This window comes from Heliconius melpomene, chromosome 13, assembly GCF_056956725.1.
Source record: "Heliconius melpomene rosina isolate 202511_hmr_F chromosome 13, ASM5695672v1, whole genome shotgun sequence".
Lineage (NCBI taxonomy): Eukaryota > Metazoa > Arthropoda > Insecta > Lepidoptera > Nymphalidae > Heliconius > Heliconius melpomene.
This window is the reverse complement of record NC_140401.1, coordinates 7,597,473-7,619,600: the sequence shown is the minus strand read 5'-3', so window position 1 is coordinate 7,619,600 and position 22,128 is coordinate 7,597,473. Positions and strand designations below refer to the sequence as shown.

Here is a 22,128-nt window from a genome sequence, read left to right as displayed (position 1 = left end):
CAGATTGACACTTGCTTACTGTGCAAGAAATAAAAGATTTTTAAACAATTTCAAATAACTTAAAGCTATTAAAGTCACCATTTTTTATATCTGTTATCCATTTTAAATCTTAAAAACATATATATGTTCATTAAAATATTGAAAATTACTAATAGTACCTTCGTATAAGTACATATAGATAAATTAATAAGTTACAAGTAATTTTTAAAATAATAATTTATTATATTGCGCTAAGTGGGTTCCCAGTTCCACGTGGAACGATACAGGCGCGTTAGTGAATGGCTGCGCCAAACGATAACGTTATCGAATTCCATATTCTCCACACTTTATATTGGATTTATTTAAATTGAATATGTTATAACAAAATATAAGGAATTCTAGTGAATGTTGACTATAAATGCTTCTAGGTACTACAATTTATATATTGTCCTCCAACCGGGTAATCATTCGCTAATAAAACATGTAACATTATATGTGTACTCTATTTTTCTATTGAAGTTCTGCTCCGTTAATCGTAGACCGACTGTAAATATACCAATATAATGGCATACTGTTGACTTTTAAAGGTCACTAAAACTTGACTGTGACTTTCAAACAAAACAAATCCGAAAGAAATATTAGGTACATTCTTTTAAACCAAACTTTTAGAGAAAAATAAAATATAATTATTTGTTCCTAAGATTTATAAGAATGTAGATTACGAACACGAATATTAAACAATTACTAAATATTTTTATTGGTAGTAATAATTAAATATGTTTGGCGAGATACTGTTTTTTGGTACTGTTTTTGTACATATTGTAAAAGTGAAGGGGTTTCTAACTGATAAGTAAGCACTACTATAAATTATTGTTATTGAAAAAGCTTAGAAAAAAAAATCCTGTCTTACTATTTAAAAGTTATCTTAAAATCGGTAATACGTAATTCTTACGTTTTTTTTACAACATTCATGTATTAAAATATTGTATAATTGACCAAAATTTGAAATGTAATGTATGTCAGTGAATATTGAGGGTTATGAAGTTTAACATGAAGTAGGTACCTGCGGCGTTGTATTAATTTTTTTTTTACTCCTCGTTATATAACAATTACCAAGATGAATATAGGATATATTCATCAAAAACATAATATACTTATGCAATACAGTCGATTTTGTGGATATTTTGTTTTCGTGACGGCAGGTAACTTAACATTTTCACATTTTTCCCACAGAGCATTGTAGACCGAGAAAGCGTTAAGAACTTAAGACACTCTGTTGTCTATTTTCTGCTCGAATTCGAGACATTACATGCAATTGTATGTTGAGTACCCGAACTCAAAGCTTTGCTTCGATTGTCAGAGCGGCATATGGAAATCATTGAAATATCCCCCAAGTGGAGATCAAACCCCAGACCGTGGCGATCACATTTAAATGATGTTCCACTGCGCCAGGACAACATCGACCTTTGACGGTTAGGTAAATATTGCTTAAAAGTCCAAAGGCTTAAATCTTTACTGTCTAATATAAGTATGTATTTTTATAATAATGCAATAGAATCGAGCTGAAAATAACAAAAATCAATAAGTTACAGTGTATGATATAAATTAGTTAATTAACTTCCATGACTAAGGTAGATATTTAAACTTTACTATCTAATTTATGAAAGTTTAAATTTCATGGTTTTATTACAATTCGTTTTCAAGCCAGTATTTTATGATTGATATTTGTTTTCTGGACACTGGGGAACTGGCCAAACACAATTTGATCATTGATTTAAGCATTTTGGCAAGAAAATCTAAACATTACTTTAAATTAATTGGTAAAAAGAGATTTATGAATTTAACAATTTATTTTATACAAAATGATTAAACATTTTTAAATATATTTTATAGAGAACTGTTGTGATTGAATAATGAAAGCAACAATACAATTGTGTGCGTTTGTTACCGAGTACGACTTCCTTTCGACCGTCTCGCATTCGCGAACTAAATGATCGGCTATAGAGCATATCACGGTAGCGAGAATAGTGTGAGCCATGACCCGCCCTCAGGGCTCACGCGCGTAGACGGTATGTTGCTCTAAAGCAGCGCGCCACGCGACTGTCTAATTGTGACTGGTGGTAAACCTACTACGTCACATTAAATTGATCAATTATCAATGTCATTCAAATGAAAATATTTTATTTTTAAAAAACTAGGAAATTTAACTATTTTGTTAATAATATAGCTAAAAGCATTATTATTTTCGTTCTCATTCTTTTCCTCGTATATCAGACGGAGATATACGTACTGCTTGCTTTTTTCTTTTATAATTAAAAAATCTAATGACATATTGCATTGACCCGAACTTATATCATATGTAAGTCTTTTTACTAATCTATGTAAGAATATTGACTGCGTTTATCCTCGAAGTGACAGTGACCGCTGACATGAACACAATGAATCACAAATTTTCTTCAAGCGGCATGCATCGTATAAGCAGATCAGCGTGAAACATGTTTGAAAGATATATTTTGTGTATTTTTCACGTTAGAAAATAAGAAAATTTGAACAAAGCAAACGGTAGAATATACAAATGTAATATATTATACATATGTTCATATGCACGACTAGATGACACCTTGTATAATAAGATTAGGATGGACCATGCACATTCGAATAACAGAATTACTAATAAATTAACGTGCAGAAATGAAAGTAAAATGAGAAAATCTTATTGTCATTATCAAACGCATAAGTAATAACACCTATTCCTTTTATAAGCCTACAGTCAATAATGTTAATAATAATAATTTAAAAAAAAATATAACATTTATTCATTCATGTTTAAAAAATTTGTTAACGTAAAATGGTTTTGTTTTTCTTATTCACTTATTCATCAAACAACATAAGTTTTTACAATATTATAACAATAGGGCGAGTGTCGACGGCGCGCGTCCGACGTCCTTGTGAGAGCTTGTATGGTGGTTACGTGACATGTAGGGTTCCACTAATTGTCTCACTTGTTGCTCTTTAACCAGCGCCAAGCGACGGTATAATTACTCAACTTCAACCATAAGTCTCTGGTGTGTGAATGATGAAAACAAAGAAAATCAATGTATCATAGAATATTTTATAACATTTAGAGCTTTCATTTACAATTTATCTTATGAATACGTCATCTTATAAATTATAGCGAATAGCAAAATTTTAATTCACATATCCAAAATATCTTCATATCGTAAGAACTTCCTATAAGGATATTTTATTAGTAGATTTACAAACAATTATTCTATCTAAATTCTGAAAAATCAAATCAAACAATTTCTACTTATGATTATTTTAACATACAAATCAAAGTCACTTAACAAATTGAGAGATTTCACATCAAAATTTTAATCTAAAGTGGATCATCGATCGACCACCAGCAGGAGTGGCCAGTTCATTGTCATATGTCTGTATGTACAGCAAATAAACATAGAGTAGTGACCTACTAACAAAATACGTCATTCAACAACACGACCTAGGTACACCTGGCGATAATTATACATGAATTTAAATAAGCTTAGCGAAGGATTGCCTTTATAACAATAGTTTAGTCGACTAAAATTCAAAAATGTTTTATAGAAATATCATCATAATATCTGTCAGAGCCAAGAAGCTTTGAGATAAAAAAAAGTATGCAAGCATCTACCGAGCGGTATTCTGTAACGAGAGCCTCTCAACACTGCAGCGGAATAAGCAAAATATGCTTGATATGATACTGCATTTCAATTGTTTAATCTAAATGTAAAAGTATTATAAACATTTTAAGATATTCTTACTTATAAAATTATATTATTTATATTTTATTTGAATACTAAAAAATACTAATATTTACAACTACTTAAAAAAGATATTACGTAAATGCTTTTCGTTAAAGATTACTATGGAAAATTTATTTTTTAAAACCCAAAACAATTTAATAGCTGAAACTATTATATTGGCTATTATAGGACACGTGTTGTTTTACACGAGAAGTTCACTTATGATATGAAACTTCCAACATCTTTATACACAATATTATATTACTTTATGTGCAAGTAGTACCAGTAACGTAATATACCTTTTAAAGAACCTACTTATCGGGTTTTTGGCAACCTTTTAGACGACAGCTCTTTCACTTAAGTTAAGAGACCTTTTAGAACACACTAAGGATATAAAAGATTTAACTATATATGGTTTCTAAAATGTTTTATAAGTCTTTTATTTTAATATATATACATAATCAGTTTTATATTAGAGATAGAAAAGTTTACTAAAAAAACTAATGAGTTAAAGCTTAGATTTGCTGAATTTGCCGACAATTTGAAGTCAGTCACCTTCGCCCGTGTAGAGTCATTCTTCACAGCTAACATTAATAATTTTAATTTTCCTACAAGAATCGGTTAAATAAAAAAATAATTCCAGAAATCAATTCATTACAATAAACTGATAACCAGTTATAGAATCGAGTCGGTTGAACTATTTACTTCTTTGTGAAGCCGACAATTGTAAACGATGTCACCCAATACAATCACCTAATTTACGAATATATGTAAAAAATACTTTGAAATGAATTGAAACTTGTAGTTATGTAAAAAAAAGTATCTTTTCACGCTTTATCCCGCAAAAAGTAGAGTAGGCAGAGGGAACATAATGATTTGACACTTCATTTTCCACTTTCCGCCGCATCTTCGATACATTGTGTGTTGAGTGGCGGTACTCAACGCCGCGTCTTGTGTTGTTACAAGAAAAAGGAAATAAACATATTTTAATTTTTAATTTCCCCGAGAGGGAATTGCGCCTAATACCGTAGGTAACGTCTACAGTCACTCGCAGTGCCACTGCACCATGATAGCCTCAAAGAAAGAGAGAGAAAGAGATCTTTGTCAAAGAAAACATATAAAAGCTTCAAATAAAAGTAGTACGTAAAATAAATGTAAAGTTTTATCATCTTTAGCTTTAGCGTTTGGCACATAACGTAATAGAGGTTGGGACGTGACCTTTACAGAAGTAGGACGTGATCTGTTTGTAACGTAGCTTTCAGGACTCCACCGATGTAGAGTACAAATAGCGTTTCACTTTGTATGAAACCAAAGCGACAGTTCAATTTGAACTGACTTCTGAGGGATACGTCAAGGTAAATAAATATATTTAAATTATAGAAAATGTATATAAAGTCGTTAAAAAATAATAATTTACAAGTTCGCTACATATGTGTTACGCTACATTAAGTATAAATATATAATTAAAAATATGTAATGATATTATAAGTCGGCATTCACATTTCTTTTTTTTCAGCTTCACGCTATATCCTTAATTTAGCAGGGTAGACAGAGGGACCCTTGTGTTAAGACGCTCAGGTCCCTACTTTTCGCCGAATTCTGAAATCATTGCATGACGAGTGGCGGAACTCAACGCCGCGCTTTGCCTCGACACCAGAGCGAAGAAATGAAAATATTAAATATTTCATTTCCTCGAGCGGGAATCGAACACACAACCTGTCGCGTTTACAGCCATACGCTTATGCCCCAGGCTTCAACTCGACTGGCCTTATTAATGGTTTTTTTAAAAAACTTAAGCTAAAACATATAGCTATCAATCATAAAATTGTTAATATAACGATAAGGAGCGTGCGTGACAAACGACCATAAAAGACAGGCGACGAGCTCCGTTCCTCATAAGCAGTCGTAATCCCTAAAGTTACGATTTACTAACAAAGACGTAGATCCACCTTTGCAAGCGTAATGCTTCGTTTACTTATACATCTCTTGTATTAGTTAAATTTTCAGGCGTTAAACACATGATTTCAATGTGCTGTTTGTCGCTCGTTCAGAGACATTTTTTCAAATTCTTTAAACAGATTCTTAATTTTTGTTTCTTCTCGCTGTATCCCGCTTATAGCAACATATGGGATACAGCGTCAGGCTAAAACAATATTAAGGAACTGTTTAAAAAAATTGAAGAATTGAGGGCAGAGGAATTTAATGTGTTTTCCATCGAAACTTTTAAGATATTGCATGTTTTGTTGAGTGGCGGAACTCAACGCCGCACTTTGCTTTATTACCAGAGCGAGGAAATAAATTTAATCCATGCCCAGGAGTCGCAATAGAATCCACAACCATCACGTTAGCAGTCAGATACTGTGCCAAAAAATTCAGACTTAAATATTATAAACATATAATTGTTAATAAATTCAGTTAATATTTAAATTAACCTATTGTAATGGCAAACAATGTCGAAACCTGAATAAATTAAGGAGGACAACGTAGACGTCGTAGTTTATCCTGCATAATATCCCAACACTCGTAGCTAGCAAAGGTATTATAGAGATTAGAGTATTAGTTATGCATAACTTTATCAGAGCTTTAGTCATATTTCTCTAACCTTTATATTCTATAAAAAATAATAATACATATATTTTCATGAACTTTTCGAGAAATAATATAGCATAGGTATAACATATTTGTATATAGGCACAAATCATCCATCTTATAAGCTTGTTTCCGAGCTAATATACGATCTATTTGTCTTGTGAGGCTGTTTTATAAGGTTACTGAGTCAAGTATCCGTAGCTATACGATACGACTTTTATGATATAATGATAGAAATTAATGATGTTATAAAACGATTAATCTGAAATACAATTCAGTGATAAAATAAATTTATACATATTTAATAAATGCTTCGAAATATATTTTATAATGTATAATACCGTGAAGAATATGAAATGTCAACTATTGCCGAATATAAAATGAAACAAAATACTTGCATCAAATATATTTAGTAAAAATGGAAACAAGCAATATTAATTAAACATACACTGCAAATAATATTGCATTAAGGGTGATCTCACTAAAGCTAAAGGTCAATTGCTTGTAAGCGCCGACACAAAGTTCTATAAAAATTGCATTTGTCGAGAGAAACAAACCTTCTCTCAGTTTACTGCTTTACTGCTATCTTGTAGTTTTAACAGTAACAAATTATAAAAATTCAAGTTGGAAAGTCACCGTTAGATGACTCAAGAAGTGAACGAAATCATGCGTAGCAAAGTTCAAAACAAGTTTGTGACTTACGAGTGAACGGCGAAAGTTTGTGCAAGCTAAGCTTTGGCCTTAGGAGATCATGAACACTTTTAAAAACTTTCGCGACGTAAAACTTTCAAGGACGTTATTATGCATATCGATTCGGCGAAACAACGGGCATCGAACTGAGAAACGAGTTAAAAATACCAACACGGGCAAGTAGACCGGCATCTGCGGACACACCGGTCGAACTACTCGGCGGTGCCACATGCGTTTGTTTACTATCGGCTTCGATCACGGTGGCCGCGGACGAGGCGTCCGAATTCACTACGGGGTACTCTCGGGAGTTCTACAAAATAGTTGGTCTGATCGAACTTACGACGAATGCCCCAATCCATTTCGGAAAGGTGCGCGAAGCGGGCGGCACGCGGCGCGGCGTCTGCGAGACTACTGGCGCGTCCTGCCGCCCGCGCGCTCCCGTCATGTGTTCCCATTGTGAGCAGTGAGCACAACGACCATTGTCCGCTCCAGAGCTCTACGCGCGAACAGCTTGCGAGTCAGACGAGCTTTACTACAAGCTACAGACGCCTACTTCTGTTTTATAGTATTTTAGTTAGCAAAAAGTTAATAAGTTTATTAAACTTATGGCGTAGTTTACATAAAAATATAATATGTTTTTTTATAAAAAATACCTTGAGCTTTAAGAAGAATATTTTTGCATACAAAGTCATAATCCAAAGTGAACACATATTGATTAAATGAGACTTTTAACCCGTAATTTAGATAAATACAAGTTAAATAAGTTAAAGCAGACTTTTTAGACACAGCACTCTAAAATGACATTCAAATTAAAATAACTCGCACTAACCTTACATTAAAGGTACGATAATTCCTTAAAAAATTCACGATTAACAAGAAACAATATTATTTCAATAATATTATCATACTATAAATTATTTATAAACGTACAGAAGTAAATTTTCATTCTATTCATTTGAATTAAATTATTAATTGTATTTGTTAAAAAAATATAAATGTGATTCTTTCAATTTTGCTTGTTTATTGATATGTGCAACTTTTTCCATCCGCATCAAATATAAACGTAAATATTAAAGTTCGTGTTCCTGTTTTGATTTAGCCTGATGTTACAACTTGATTTATAATAAATGCAGGAAACGTAAAGTTAACTTCATTAAATTTCAAATGCTCGCCAACTGACAACTGGCAGTGTGATGCCAAATTGCTTAAAGATAAAACAGAATAATTTATGTAAGGACACACACCTCCTAGATTTGTTATGTAAAAATAACTATAATTGTACGCAAAGGCTGGTATATTTATTAAAGTTATAATTAATATTCAATTTAAGTCATGCGTTTATCCATACTAATATTAAGGTCCAACGAATCAACCGAAATTACGAAATGCCGCATTAACGAAAGTTGTTGTAATAGATGAGAATTTTCCATTGACATATAAATATTAAAGACCTGGAACATCTACTGAAGAACCATCTGATGTCTAGTTAAAGAAATATTGTAATACCGCATCCATAAAAGCTGCTTAAAGTAATATACTTTTCCCAATGACATAAAAATAAACAAGATCTGGAACATACGAGACAATGAATCCAGGCCATAGGGCCACAGTGGTACAGGTTTTTACTGTATGATGGTTTAAAGTTTTATCTCCGCTCTGGAGATTAATTATACTCGTATATTTTATGAGAAAATTTATATATTGAGCAATATTTTACCAAAAAAAAAAAACTTATGCTGAAAGCTCTAAGGAAGCTTCCCAAATAGTCAACAGAGTACAACGTGGGCATAACCCGACTTCAGTGATTGTTAAGTGGGCTGTTAGCTATGAAAGAGTGACTGAGCCTTATTCTTTGTGAAGTAGAAGTAGTGCACAAGTGTATAAAGCCATGGTAAACAATATCATTCTTGAAAAAGATGTTAAACTTCTTAACAACACCATGTTCAATAACCAAGAATGGTCCCTTCAGCAAGACTCGCGGCCGGGCATAAACTTTGTCTTGCCAAAGCGAGAAGATGAATATAAAGTATTTTCTTCGTCCCCGCGCAAGCTCAAGCAATCAAACCCACAACCGTCGCGTTTACAGTCAGACGATGGCCAATGGATGCCGACAATATAAAAATTATTTTTAAAAAATATTTCATTACTCACTGCGATGTGGGTGCGACATTACGATCGCGAGTGGACATTCGTCGTCTTCCAGTACATATTCCAAGTTGTCAGCCGTATCCACCTACGAAATAGTTATACTAGTTAGAATAGCTCGACGCGTTGGTGCATGGTGTGAAGATCCTCCGTTGCAAATTTTCGCGTATTGATTGGCAGAACTCATCGCTGTGCACTGTCTACCAGTACGTGAAAATTAAAATAATTCAAATATAATCATTCCCCCGAGGGGGCTCAAACTCACAACCATTGCGTTTACAATCAGACGCGGTTTTACCATGAGGCCCTCAAATTTAAATTTAAATTCAATATTTGGATTTATTAAATGTTTAATTATACAATGGTATAACGAAAATCTGCAGGTAACTGTTTTTTAATGGAATTTCTTTTTACAAATGATACTTGATAGTAGAATAGGTTACATCCTGGTTGACTCGCAAAATTTTTACGCAACAACCTATACTTAATGTTATTTATGGCAATTAGATTTTTTAATAAATTGTAGATACATGTATTTTTAGTGAACCCAACATAGTTTGTAAGAAAATGATGTATGGAATCGAAAAAATAATGGTTATCAGCTCTCACTCAGTCGCAGTCAATAAAATATTTTAGATACAATTTCAGTTTTAATTTAACAAGTTAATCGCTTGAGATATTTTTTACATTTTTACATCATTATTCCATACTTAGAAAAGAAAAATATTTTTTATAAAAACGTAAAAAAAATTGAGGGATACATACGAGCGCACTGACCACTAAGCCATACGTTCTCAAATCTCTTTCAAATAGTTTAACGCTACATAAGTTGTTTATGGTAATTAGATAATATCCACGACAAACCTGCACGATGCAGTATTGGTGCGGATCGTGCCGCGACAGCGCGTACTTGTCGAGCATCTCGCGCACCACCGCCGCCGCCGAGTCGCCCACCGACAGCAGCAGCGTCTTGTACGGCACATCCGGGCAGAGGGACGACCCGTAGATTTTCAGTGTGCCACCTGTGTTTTAAATTATACTATATATAACTAATGTTATTTGCTTTAGAAATAACATATTTAGTTTGTTGTGATTCATTATATTTCACATATTTGCGTGTTATACTTATTTGTTGATTAAATATAAAAGTGACTACTCAAAAAGATAAAAAATACGTATTTTATATAATTTTAAAGATTTTTATGTAACCTTTAGAAAGCTTTATATTTATTCTGAGTAATTAATTAAATGAAAAGACACCTGTACCTAGAATATTTGGTTTTCATTATCGATATTTTGCCATTACTGTTACGTCGACGTATTGCAAATAACAGAACGACATTTTTCTTTAGTCAAAATTACAGTTAACTGCAACATTTTAAAACGACACGCGTGCCATCTTATGCCTTTGGTGTACAGTATAAAGTTGAAATCTTTTTAGACCGACGTATCGTCAAAAAAAATTCACCGTTCACCACTACAATATCAGCTATACTCGATTCGATATAAAGGCAAACTTAAACTCTAAATACTTATATAAAGAAGTGACTTCAAATTGTTATAAAATCAAATATTTAATCTAAGGTACCTAATAGTTAATAGATCGTACAACTATCGTTTCCACCGGTTAAGTCAATACATACTACATAATGTGCATATTCAAAGTTATGTTAATATGTTATTTTATAGGTGGAGGCCGTCTTGGAGGCGGCAGTCTGATTGTCAACGCGACAGTTGGGGTTTTAATTTACTCTCGGGGGTATGAATTCTTTTCATTTCCTCGCTTTGGGAACAGGGCAAGTTGCGGCGTTGTCTTTACTCAATACATAACGTCGCGAAAATTGAGGAGAAAGTGAATATGCACTATGCAGTATACACTACACATATCTATAAGAAAGAACTTCCGTCTGCCTACCCTTCTATATATGGGATGGGATACATCCGTGACGCTAAACAAAAAAATACTGACCAGTATCAGGTCCACCGTCCTTAGAACGAAATTGTTGCAATTTTCTCTCAAGTTTCTGTTGACGACGTCGACGCATAACAGCTTCAGGGTTACTGATACTTCGGGTAAACGATGTTTCAGGTAGTTCTAGAACATAATAAAATTTATCTATTTGTAAGGTATACCAACAAAATATACACATAGCAGGCAGACAACATCAAGCAACAATAAGTGAAATGTATATGATAACAGTATTATGTATAATTGTATAAATGTGTCATATATGTGGTATTTTACACATGATCAGTAATTTGCCCATGTTATTGTATATATAATGTAAGGATTTTATTTATTAAAGGAACAAAGCTTTTTGCTAAAGACAAATCTATATAAAAAAAATATTTCAATAACATATTGGCGATAATTCTAATTTTGGTATCTTTTACATGCTAAAAAATAAACTAGCATTATGGGCGTAACTTGTTATAATTGTTATTCACCTGTATATAACTTTTCTGCAACTGGTCGATTTTCATTGTTAGTGTCAGATTTTAATCGCGATAATTTTTCTTTCTTTTTAAGTTCTTTCTTTTCACGTTTCGATAATTTTCGTTTGAAGTTTTGGTCAGCTTTTTCATTAACTGAAGACAGTGAGACCTGCAAAATAAATAATGAATTTAAGAAAAATCGCAAATACTTTTTTAGAAATCTAGCTTATTATATTTCCCACTTAAGTGGGAAAAAAATACTTCGTAAAATACTTCATATATTTTACGAAGTATTTTTTTTTTAAGAAAAATACTTTTTTAGAAACGTTTATAACAGTTGAACATATCGAGATTTAGAAACCGCCCACGAGGCGCGGTTGCAAATCCCACTACGTTCAATTATATCGTTAGAATCGTATATATATTTTTTTAATTTGATAAAGGTCATTAGCATTAAAATACACCGTAGTAAGTAAGGTGCCTATAAAATATTAAATTTATGAACAAACAAAGTTTATCGCCTCTCCATTTCTTATACCTTGTTAAACCGAAAACATAAAATATTTTAAAGCACTTGACTGTAGTGCTGGTTAAAGTATTTATTTTATTTCAGATTTTAAACATATCAACATTATGGTAGATGTTATGTGAGGAAGTAATGTCGCATAATGTATCGTATGTGTGGTCTCTGATTTTGGTTATTTTTTAATACGTTAGCCCTATATGAGTCCTAAACACAATGAACCGGCATATAATGATAATCTACTAAAATAATTACCTCATTATTTGTAAGGCACTTAAGTAGAAATCTCCCTTCACGGTCATCAGCGTGCCAGTTGAGCTGGACTAGCAAGGGTTTCTCGTGGGGCTCCAACTTTCTTTCATCATCTGGCCCGTGTGTTTCCCACAACGAGTAGGAACCGAGCGATAGCATACGCATGTCTGGACGGAATTTTTCTATGAGGGTTTCTGTAATTATAAAAAAGGCACTTTGGTCATCTTTGAGAATAAAAATAATTATTTTAATACTATTAAATGTTTTAAATTAATAATAAATTAAAAAGTAAATTATTAAATTGCAACATATTAAGGCAATAGAGGCGCAGTGAAACAGTTAAAAACACTAACCAAATACAGAAATAACGTTCACACAGACTTACCTATAACATCACTGACAGTAGCATCAGAGCCAACACGGATACACTTAGTTGCTATCTTCTGACCCGAATCTTGAAAGTAGAAGCGCATTACACCATGGAATTCTAAGTTCTGTAAATAAAAAAATATAACATATTTTAACCATTTATTAAAATATAAGCTATTAATTATATTTTAAGTGTCCTGCGTCAATCGTGGCGCATGGGGACATTCCGTGGACAGTGAGAACGGAAGTTTCTAAATAACAACGGGATATCTTAACACTAGGTGCCCAGGTTCCCTCTGCCTACCATACTATGTGCGGGATAAGGCGAGAAGCTAAAAGTTTATGTTTTAATTAATAAATAAAGATAAAACATTAAAAAAAACTAAAACTGTATATTAAAGAAATTGTAACTTTTCCCACATAATATATAAATTATAATTCTTTAAATTAATTTAAAATAATAAAATATCTCTACTCTTGTGAGACAATTAATGTTCGCCGAGTATGAAGTAAAAAGCTAGTGCATGTTACAGTGCTTAAGAACTTGGAAAAAAATTAACAATAAAATAGACCATTGTAAGATAAAGCATTGTAAACGGAAGAACGCTATCGCGATCCTGTTCTTGGTACCTAAGATAAAGTATGATGACAAACTTATCTAAGCAAATTACTTGTATGAGTCACGTTTTAAAATACACAAAAGTAATAAGTAGTTCTGAAACTAAATCGCTACAAACGCTTTTCTTTGTTTATTAATATGACACGTAAGTACAGAATGGTATTAAATAATAAAGTCTATATAAAACTTAAGAGTTCATAATATTGTTAAATTCTATCTAAAACATTGATATAACTAATTCCTAGAACACTGTTATTTCAAGCACGGAGTAGCATAGCTTACTCTAAACAATAGTATCAGTTACCTCGTTGGGTTCGCTGAGTTCGAACAGGTCGAGGCGGTTGGCGTTCCATTGCTGGATCATGTTGCGGAGCGCCTCGCGATCCAACATCCGCTTGTCCGCCGCGTCCATCCTGTCACCACATTAAGCACCGCCTGCAATTATTATATTTTCAATTAATTAAAAAAAAAAGGAAAACATAATCTTTAAATTAAGTTATACTAAAAAAAGTTTTGAATATGTAGGTCTATTATGTTATTTCTACGATCGTTGTGACATACATTTAATAATTGTTAAATGATTATACATACGAGATACAATTATTATAACTGGCCTCGAGTAGAAGGAATCTATTAATTGTTCGTTACTAAAGACAACAGAAAAATATCAGATTTAGAATAGGATTTTCCATATTGTCACTGCAATAGAATAGCTATTTAAAAACATAACAACATTAAAACAAAAATAAGTCGTAACATATCCGCCGCGCCTACATTTACACCAGATACCTGGAGATAAGAGAAATAATTTAGATAAAAACGATAATGGTTTAGTTTTCATTCTTTACAACTTAATAAATATACAGTTGACGACAGGTGGTCATGGTGAAAAATAAGCAATAATTTGTATATTTAAATATGCACTACTTGTTTAATAATAATTACACCATAGTAACGATATTCTCTAAAAATATCTGAGCCTAGTTATTTCTTCTTTCTCAGATGTGTTATATTTTTCGCGATGCGCTTTAAACAGAGCATAGGAATACGTGATATCTTAGACAGGCTTTAATATTTGTGAAGATAGAGAGAGACATTCTTAACATCATCACCTTTCTTCCGGCCACCAATTTTCGCGGGTATCACTATGACATAGTTTTAATATAAAAAATCGCATTTACGTACAATAAAATACAGAAATAAGAAAAATGTTTGTGGGCGGTTTCTGGCATTCATCATGTGCGCCTGCGCACCTACACGCGTGTTTGTATTTATAACGTAAACATATGGCCCGTCCGAACTCCGAATGTAGTTTTAACCGACCTAGCGTTGGAGCTGTAAATTGCGCTTCTACAGAACGATTCTTGTACATCATTTCCTTCTTACAAATTACTATACATATAAATAGTAAAAAAATCATAGAACATTTGAACCTGCTTATAAGATGACGCCACGGTATTTAACGTGTAAAGTAAAAGTAAAATACTCTTTATTGTACACCAAACATGTATCACAATCAGGAGAGATAATATTGTTATGATAGTACAATAGGCGGCCTTATTGCTAAATGAGCAATCTCTTCCAGGCAACCTTGGGGTAGAGGAGATCATTAATTAAATGGGAAGAGGTGCACTGAGTATGTCATTATTATAGATACGACAATATATATACTTATAAAAATAAACCTACACATATACATACATACACAAACACATACACATATACATACATACATACATACATATATATATATAAATATATATATATATATATATATATATATATGAAAATATATAAATACATACTTAAACACATTATTTGGGTACATAAATATACAATAATTGCATCTGTTAATTATTCTTAGGATTACAGTGTCATATAATATTCCTTAAGTCTTTTTTTAAAGGTTGGTAATGTTTTAGCTTGTCTAATTGTTACTGGTAGAGAGTTCCACAAGCGTACGGATTTGATTGAAAAAGAATGTTGTTACCGATTGTTACCGATAACGTGTGTTATCGGTAACAATTTTTCGGGGAAGTTGGTGACCATATTTTAATAAAATTATCTAACTTAACTTGGTTTAGTCAACACATCTATATAATATATGACAGTATTTTTATAATATACTGCATGAAATCATTAGTCTCATATTACACGTTAAAAATAATGTAAAATAAATAATTTGACAAAAAAATAATATTATAGACTTTATAAATAGGTAGCGACTTTTAAAATAAAACAAACTACAAACAAGGATCGGCTGTACGAATCTGCTAATAAAATCTTATCAAATTGTTGTTGATGCGGCAACCACAATTTGATAAGATTTTTGTATTATAATTTAACAACCAATAATTATCATATAACATGAAATGATAAATCGTTAACTACTACTTGATGATGAATTAATTGAAATAACATAATAACTTTCTATCTCAATTATAAAAAAAATTGCTATAAATATTACTTTTGTCTCTATTAATTTATTACCAAACTCTAAATATTATTTATGGAGTGCTACATCGACATTAGGTACTTATGTATTAGTAATTGGTCACGATGTTGTCAATCGTGTCGGAAGTTTACGCTTGGGTTCACGCCGCACTTGCCTATGTTATATTTACCTTTGAACAGTTACAAGATATAGCTGTAGTATACATTTAAATTATAAAGATGTGCGACGGCGTTTGAAAAAGAGAGAATTGGTACCTAATCATATAAAAGTAGTGTTAGTTGTGAAAACAATGCTAAGTTGTATAATCCCTATATGTTTGTAATCTATATATATAAAAGGACTTGTCCTCACTGACTGAGGTAAGACGCACGCACAGCCTTAACCGCTGATGGTAGATTTGGACAAAAGTTTACTTTCATAATCTGGACATCCACTAAGAAGGGATTTTGAACAAATTTAACCCTAAAGGGGTGAAATAGGGGTTCAAAGTTTGTATGGAAAAAAAATTAAATCGGCACCGATTTTTATAAAATTTGAAATTTAGATTTTTAAAAGTATTTAATTGAACACGTGTTTCATCGTTTTCTAGAATTCTCCCCCTAAGAGTGCAAATAAGGGGTTGAAAGTTTGTATAGGTTTTTTTTTAAATCGTCACCAATTTTCATAAAATTTGAAATTCAGACTCTTAAACGTATATAATTAAACACATGTTTCATGGTTTTCTAGAGTTCACCCCCTAAGGGTGCAAATAAGGGGTTGAAAGTTTGTATGGAAAAATCTTTAAATCGCCACCGAGTTTTATAAAATTTGAAATTTAGACTTAAAAATATTTCATTGAACACATGTTTCATGGGTTATTAGAACTCACCCTTAAATAGGCAAGCGAAGCTGCGCGCGTCCGCTAGTCAGTGTATATACTGCGGCCCTGTATACCGTATACCTAAATGAATAATATTTTGAACGTAATGAGATAAGTGACAATTTTTATCAAATTATTAAGAAGCTGTTTACGATTGTGTGGAGAAACATTCGTACAAGTAACAAGTTGGATTTGGTTGAAAAAGCATCTAGTGGAAGGGTAATATATCAAATACCGAGGCTATATCATGTTTAGCATAAAATACATATAACATAAGCTAGCCGTATCGTGGGAACAAATTAAGTTAAACTTTGAAGGGGTGCAAAAACTAAAGTGAGCACCGACCCCCACGGCAAGTGCATAGGGGCGTAACAAGTGGACGTATCGCCACATTACGCCGAACCTCGCAACTTACGTATGCTTTAATAATATAATTTCGAAAACATTGTTTTAACGAATATAACAAAGTGTACATATATTCCATTAAATACTTCTATAAATAATATAGCAAAATTAATGGCTGCATGCATGAAGCATAATGAATCTGATCTTAATTTCTCATCCAATCTATAAATTGTAAAACTACGATAGCAGGTGTTTCTTATATATAATTGAGTTCAATTATATTATGATGAGCAATCATCAGTCAGGTCGTCGTAGCGGTATATGCGCCAGCAGTGACTCTTATGTCAAACCACACGAAGCTACACGCATACACACACCTATCACATCAGTTCATTTATATGATAGCGCGATCTTCAACTCGTGTTACGGGAATCTTGAAACTTGATGTCTGCCGGGTGCAGAGTGCCGTCGCATGACGCGAGCGGTGCGAAACGGGCCTGAGAACAAGGCCTTTGTGTGAACTGAGAACACTCCCATGTAGGTTATGTAACTGGATGCTGATGTCGATTGCCTCACATTAACATTCATTAATGAAAAAGGTTTTACATATTTTTATAATCAGATGTTATCTGAGGATGGATTCTTTTAAATTGACAGATGCGGACTAGCGGACACCTGTCCATGTTTAAACTTTCAAGAAGGTCGGCTAGTTTTAAAATTTACCGTTTACCGATGATAAACATTATCATCTTTGTAGAAACACCATTGATAATATTAATAAATAATTCGAATTATCCAGTGAATAACGAAAATTTATATAAAAATTATATAAGGTAAGTTTATTTTTATGTATAATTGCTCCATTACATTAGAATGCCAGTATGGAACTAAAGGCAAGAGTGACTCACATAGAAGTTATGCAAAGCACTTCACTAAATTATACACTACCAATAGCGATACTCAATAAGTTATAATTTTTATGGATTTATCTGATTTATAATTATTTTTAACAGGTTTAAAAATTATACAATTTAAATAGTATTAAATTTGTTTTTATATGTGTGATCAAGTAAATGATTTCGGTAATAAAGAGTTACATTTCTCAAAAATATTAAGGTTCAATTAAAAAGACAAAATATATTATTTTACATACTATTATAAACTTAAACAAGAATGATAAAATAAAGTTCATCTATTACTAAACTTAACGCACACCTGACTAGTCCTACTTCGAAAACTGGTACACATTATTTTTAAGTGCCAAGATGACAATACGATCGTAGACTTTAAAATAAATATTAAAACAAATGGAATATAAAATCATGGCATATATTACATTTCGGTCATTACGGTTACGATTACAATATAATTCAGTTAATTTATTTTATTGAAATTAATTATATTTAAATTTATTTAAAATACAATATTAAATTAAATGTAGCATTTTACTAAAAAACTAATATAATAATGCAACAATTTTCGCGATATTTAATTTTAAGTTAATAATTATAAAATATTGCAATTGGATTCGAAGGAACTTCACTACTACTTCTTCTTTTTTTAGTAAATACTATCCATCAATGTAATTTATTTAGAGAGTAGTTGGCAAAGTGATAGTAGGGCAATAGTTTAGCAGTCGGTTTTCGTTCCGGTGCGTCAGTGAGAGCTTCACAAGTCGAGCTCTACACAACGTCTACTGTCTAGCCGCTCTCGAATACTTCGGACGCGTAGCAAAAAAAAATATGTCCCGTCTTGTATTCGCGACGCGATAATGTATGACTTTCGATTATCTATTGAATTTAAAATGACTTGGACTTGGATTTAGTTCAAATTAAATTAATTTAATTGATTAAATGATTAAAATATCAGTTTTAAAAGCTAAAGAAACTAAAATATTGTATAATATAATTAATAGGCTCCATTTAACTATAAGACAAATAAACTATATTAATCTTTATATTTTTTTAAATGTAATTTTAATGTCGAGCTAGCCCAATAAAAATAATATAAGTAATTTCTGTAATTTATCCTGCATGAAACTGTTGTGTTTTTTTAGATCTACGGAAGCCCGGAATAAGCGTAATGTAGTTTAGTCGGTTAATGACATTTAAGGAAGCGATATACCTATATTTCATTGTCATTCAGTCGGCATATCGACCACCACCAGTTTACGAGTAAATCGGAGCCAGGTACCGAGCGGCGTGCCTTATTGCACTCACGCATTTTTTCCATAAAACCTTATATTTAATAACAGGATACAAAATATATTTAAGTTAGGGCATTAATGTAGGGATAAAAATTACACGATATCCTTGAAAAAATGTAAATGTCATAAATCTCACATTACAATGCCTGTACCAAATAAATTGCATATATTGAAACACCAGTATAAATGAAATTAAAATCTAATAACAAAGGCATCCATTCGGAAATGAAAGATTAAATCGCACAATGAACATATTGCGTCAATGATGTTCATCCAAAATACAACACATACTTTACAAGCTATTGTTTTTAAAAACTGTTGAGCCTTGGTTACTCGCAAATTGCATATCTTGGTAAGAATGAACCAATTGTTAACCAATAATCAGTTACATGTGGAACATCAACCACTGTGAAGAAATGAGTTCATTCGAAATAAACATTATTTTAATGAGAAAAAATAACTTTTAAAGTAGAATAACGTAACACATAATTTTAAACCTACAAAAGAAAAAAACGCCAGGAATGTGAGAATCAATAGATGCACTATTAGATTAGTCCCTACGTGACCGTCACCACGTCGCAAATCCTATCCGAAGCGATTACAGTGTATTGTACTATATGTTAAGTTATATAATTTAAGGATAGATCGTTTTGGCAATATTTCAAGACTAAATTAGGTCATAGACAGGTATCAGTGCTTGGGCCTGTGTGTAATGCAAAAGATATTTATATGTTTGTAAGTATTATCGATTTTATATCGCGAACATTTACATTACACTCTACAATAGTGATTGTAGAGTCCACATCCACAAGAACGTTGAATGATTTTTGAATTAGCCTGTTGGTACTTACTATGCCAATACTCATCAGAAACAAAAAGTGAGCAGCTCTTTCATTCTTCAATGATCGCTTCTAGGGTCGTGTTATACTTTTAAAGCCCATAATACGAGGCTGAAGCCGTTTGTAAGAATGCCAGACGCGTTCTACTTGCAGCCTAATTGAATTAGAAGCAATCGCCCTGTTGATGTGGTACTCTATACCTTAATATGCCTTTGTTCTTATTACTTGCAATAAAATCATTCTACATATTTAAATATAATAATTTATGCTTAATACGTTCAATATTAAGTAAATTATAATAGCTTTCGGCTTCTAATCATAACTGATATTCATTATAATGAAATTCTGTAAACTGATAAAGAAAACAATAATTATTCATAAGTCAATAAAAAAAACAGGAAATGCTTATAAATAGCAGTGATTGCGTCAAACGGAAAAGAGTTCAAGCCAATGTCCGTCGAAAGCAGAAAGCTGATGGAAATGTCCCTTATAGTGAAACCATCGTGTCGTGTGAAAGTAAAGACGCAATCAACGAGAGAAAAGAGCGCGGTGGCTAACATTGTACAAGCGTAATAGCTTACTTAAAAATTCAGGACATCTAACAAGCTTTGACCTACTGCGAGGTTCATGTACCTATTTATCATTGATATACTCTTCGACATAACTTCACGTGGCCAGTGACGGAAATGAGATGTGTGTGATATGGTTAAAAAGACATACGTTATGTTTTACACTCGTATTTCGCCGTATAGGCGGCACACCATATTATTAAGCGATTTTAGTGTTTTTCTCTAAAACAATAAAAAATATCCACATATTTTATACTAAGGGTATCAGTACGCAATTTTAGCACATTTAAAAGAAACTCATATAAAAACATCCTAGACAAATAAGTAGACATATTCACGAGTGCAAAGGTTTATCTAGATTTTCGTAATAATTTTCTGACGGGCAATAAGAAAGGGATACTGTATGAAAAATAGAATTCGCAATAAAGGAGACCGTGGTGGGCCTCTATTAGAGTATAAATAACATTTCAAGATCACTCACCTTGTTGGAATGTGACGTGTGGGCCACGAATACTAGAGTGCAGTGCATTCACACCATACTATCTGAAACAATTCAAATTATACCATTACAATGATTATATCATTTAGTGAATAAATTAGAGCAATACCGTAATAAGGTCATTCATTAACGCAGTTGCAATAATGGCCTTAATTGATAACAAACATGCATTGCGGTCAGCATTATATTGTCTATGAAAAGAGTTATCAAAATATAATCACATAAATTTTATATGTACTATTGTTAAGTTTACCTTTAGTGATATTAATAAGAATTAAATATAATTTAGGGGAACGAAATGTTGTAAATCCCACTTACAGCAGCGTAGGGAGGGGGGACCTGGTGTTAAGACACTCCGTTCCCTATTTGGCGTCTTGAGTAGCGAAACTTGCTTCGACAGCAGAGAATATTATATATTTCATTTCCTCGAGTGGGAATCGAACGCACAACCTGTGACATTTAAGACTCGCCTCAAATCACACACAACTTTATATTGTCAATTGTCATCAAACTGTACAAGTTTTCGTACGTATAGTACATATTAATTTTTAGTAGCATTTTAATTTTTTATCATCATAATAATGTCTGTATATTCTGCAAACCGCAAAGGTTTTTTTTTATATTACGCCCATTATCCTATCTAGAGATATTTTTTGGATGGAGCCTCGATTTAAGCATTGAACATATATGTTCATGTAAGCATTGTTTCCTTGTTTTTGGGGTAAATTTTTTGTTGGTAAAATTTCTGGGCCCCCGCTATTCCTACGTCCATGATTACGCCGGAAAAGACACTAAGTCGGATTTTCGCGTCTTAGTTTCGTAATAAAGACCATATAAGTCAATTAAAATTCATAACAGAGCCTTCACATACTATAGTCATTCAATATACAATGCTATAGAGCCAACGGATTATAACATGCGTCATGACTCAAGACCAATGAAACATAGGTAGGGTTTATAAGTATCTTG

General features: G+C 32.3%; 1 protein-coding gene across 7 annotated transcripts in view; it reads right to left on the bottom strand.

The window, feature by feature from the left end:
- Positions 1-22,128, bottom strand: part of cno (adherens junction formation factor afadin) — a 49,970-nt gene that overhangs the window by 23,437 nt on the left and 4,405 nt on the right. For 4 of the 7 annotated variants that reach the window (XM_085196009.1, XM_085196007.1, XM_085196010.1 and 1 more), the window contains exons 2-9: positions 21,142-21,203; positions 13,692-13,822; positions 12,785-12,893; positions 12,403-12,593; positions 11,637-11,793; positions 11,158-11,283; positions 10,053-10,210; positions 9,195-9,276 (exon numbers count right to left, since the gene is read on the bottom strand). In XM_085196009.1, coding sequence (XP_085052135.1) covers positions 9,195-9,276; positions 10,053-10,210; positions 11,158-11,283; positions 11,637-11,793; positions 12,403-12,593; positions 12,785-12,893; positions 13,692-13,799 — 931 coding nt within the window. In that variant the 5' untranslated portion in view covers positions 13,800-13,822; positions 21,142-21,203. The other 3 variants (XM_085196012.1, XM_085196013.1, XM_085196014.1) reach the window with 3 other exon arrangements.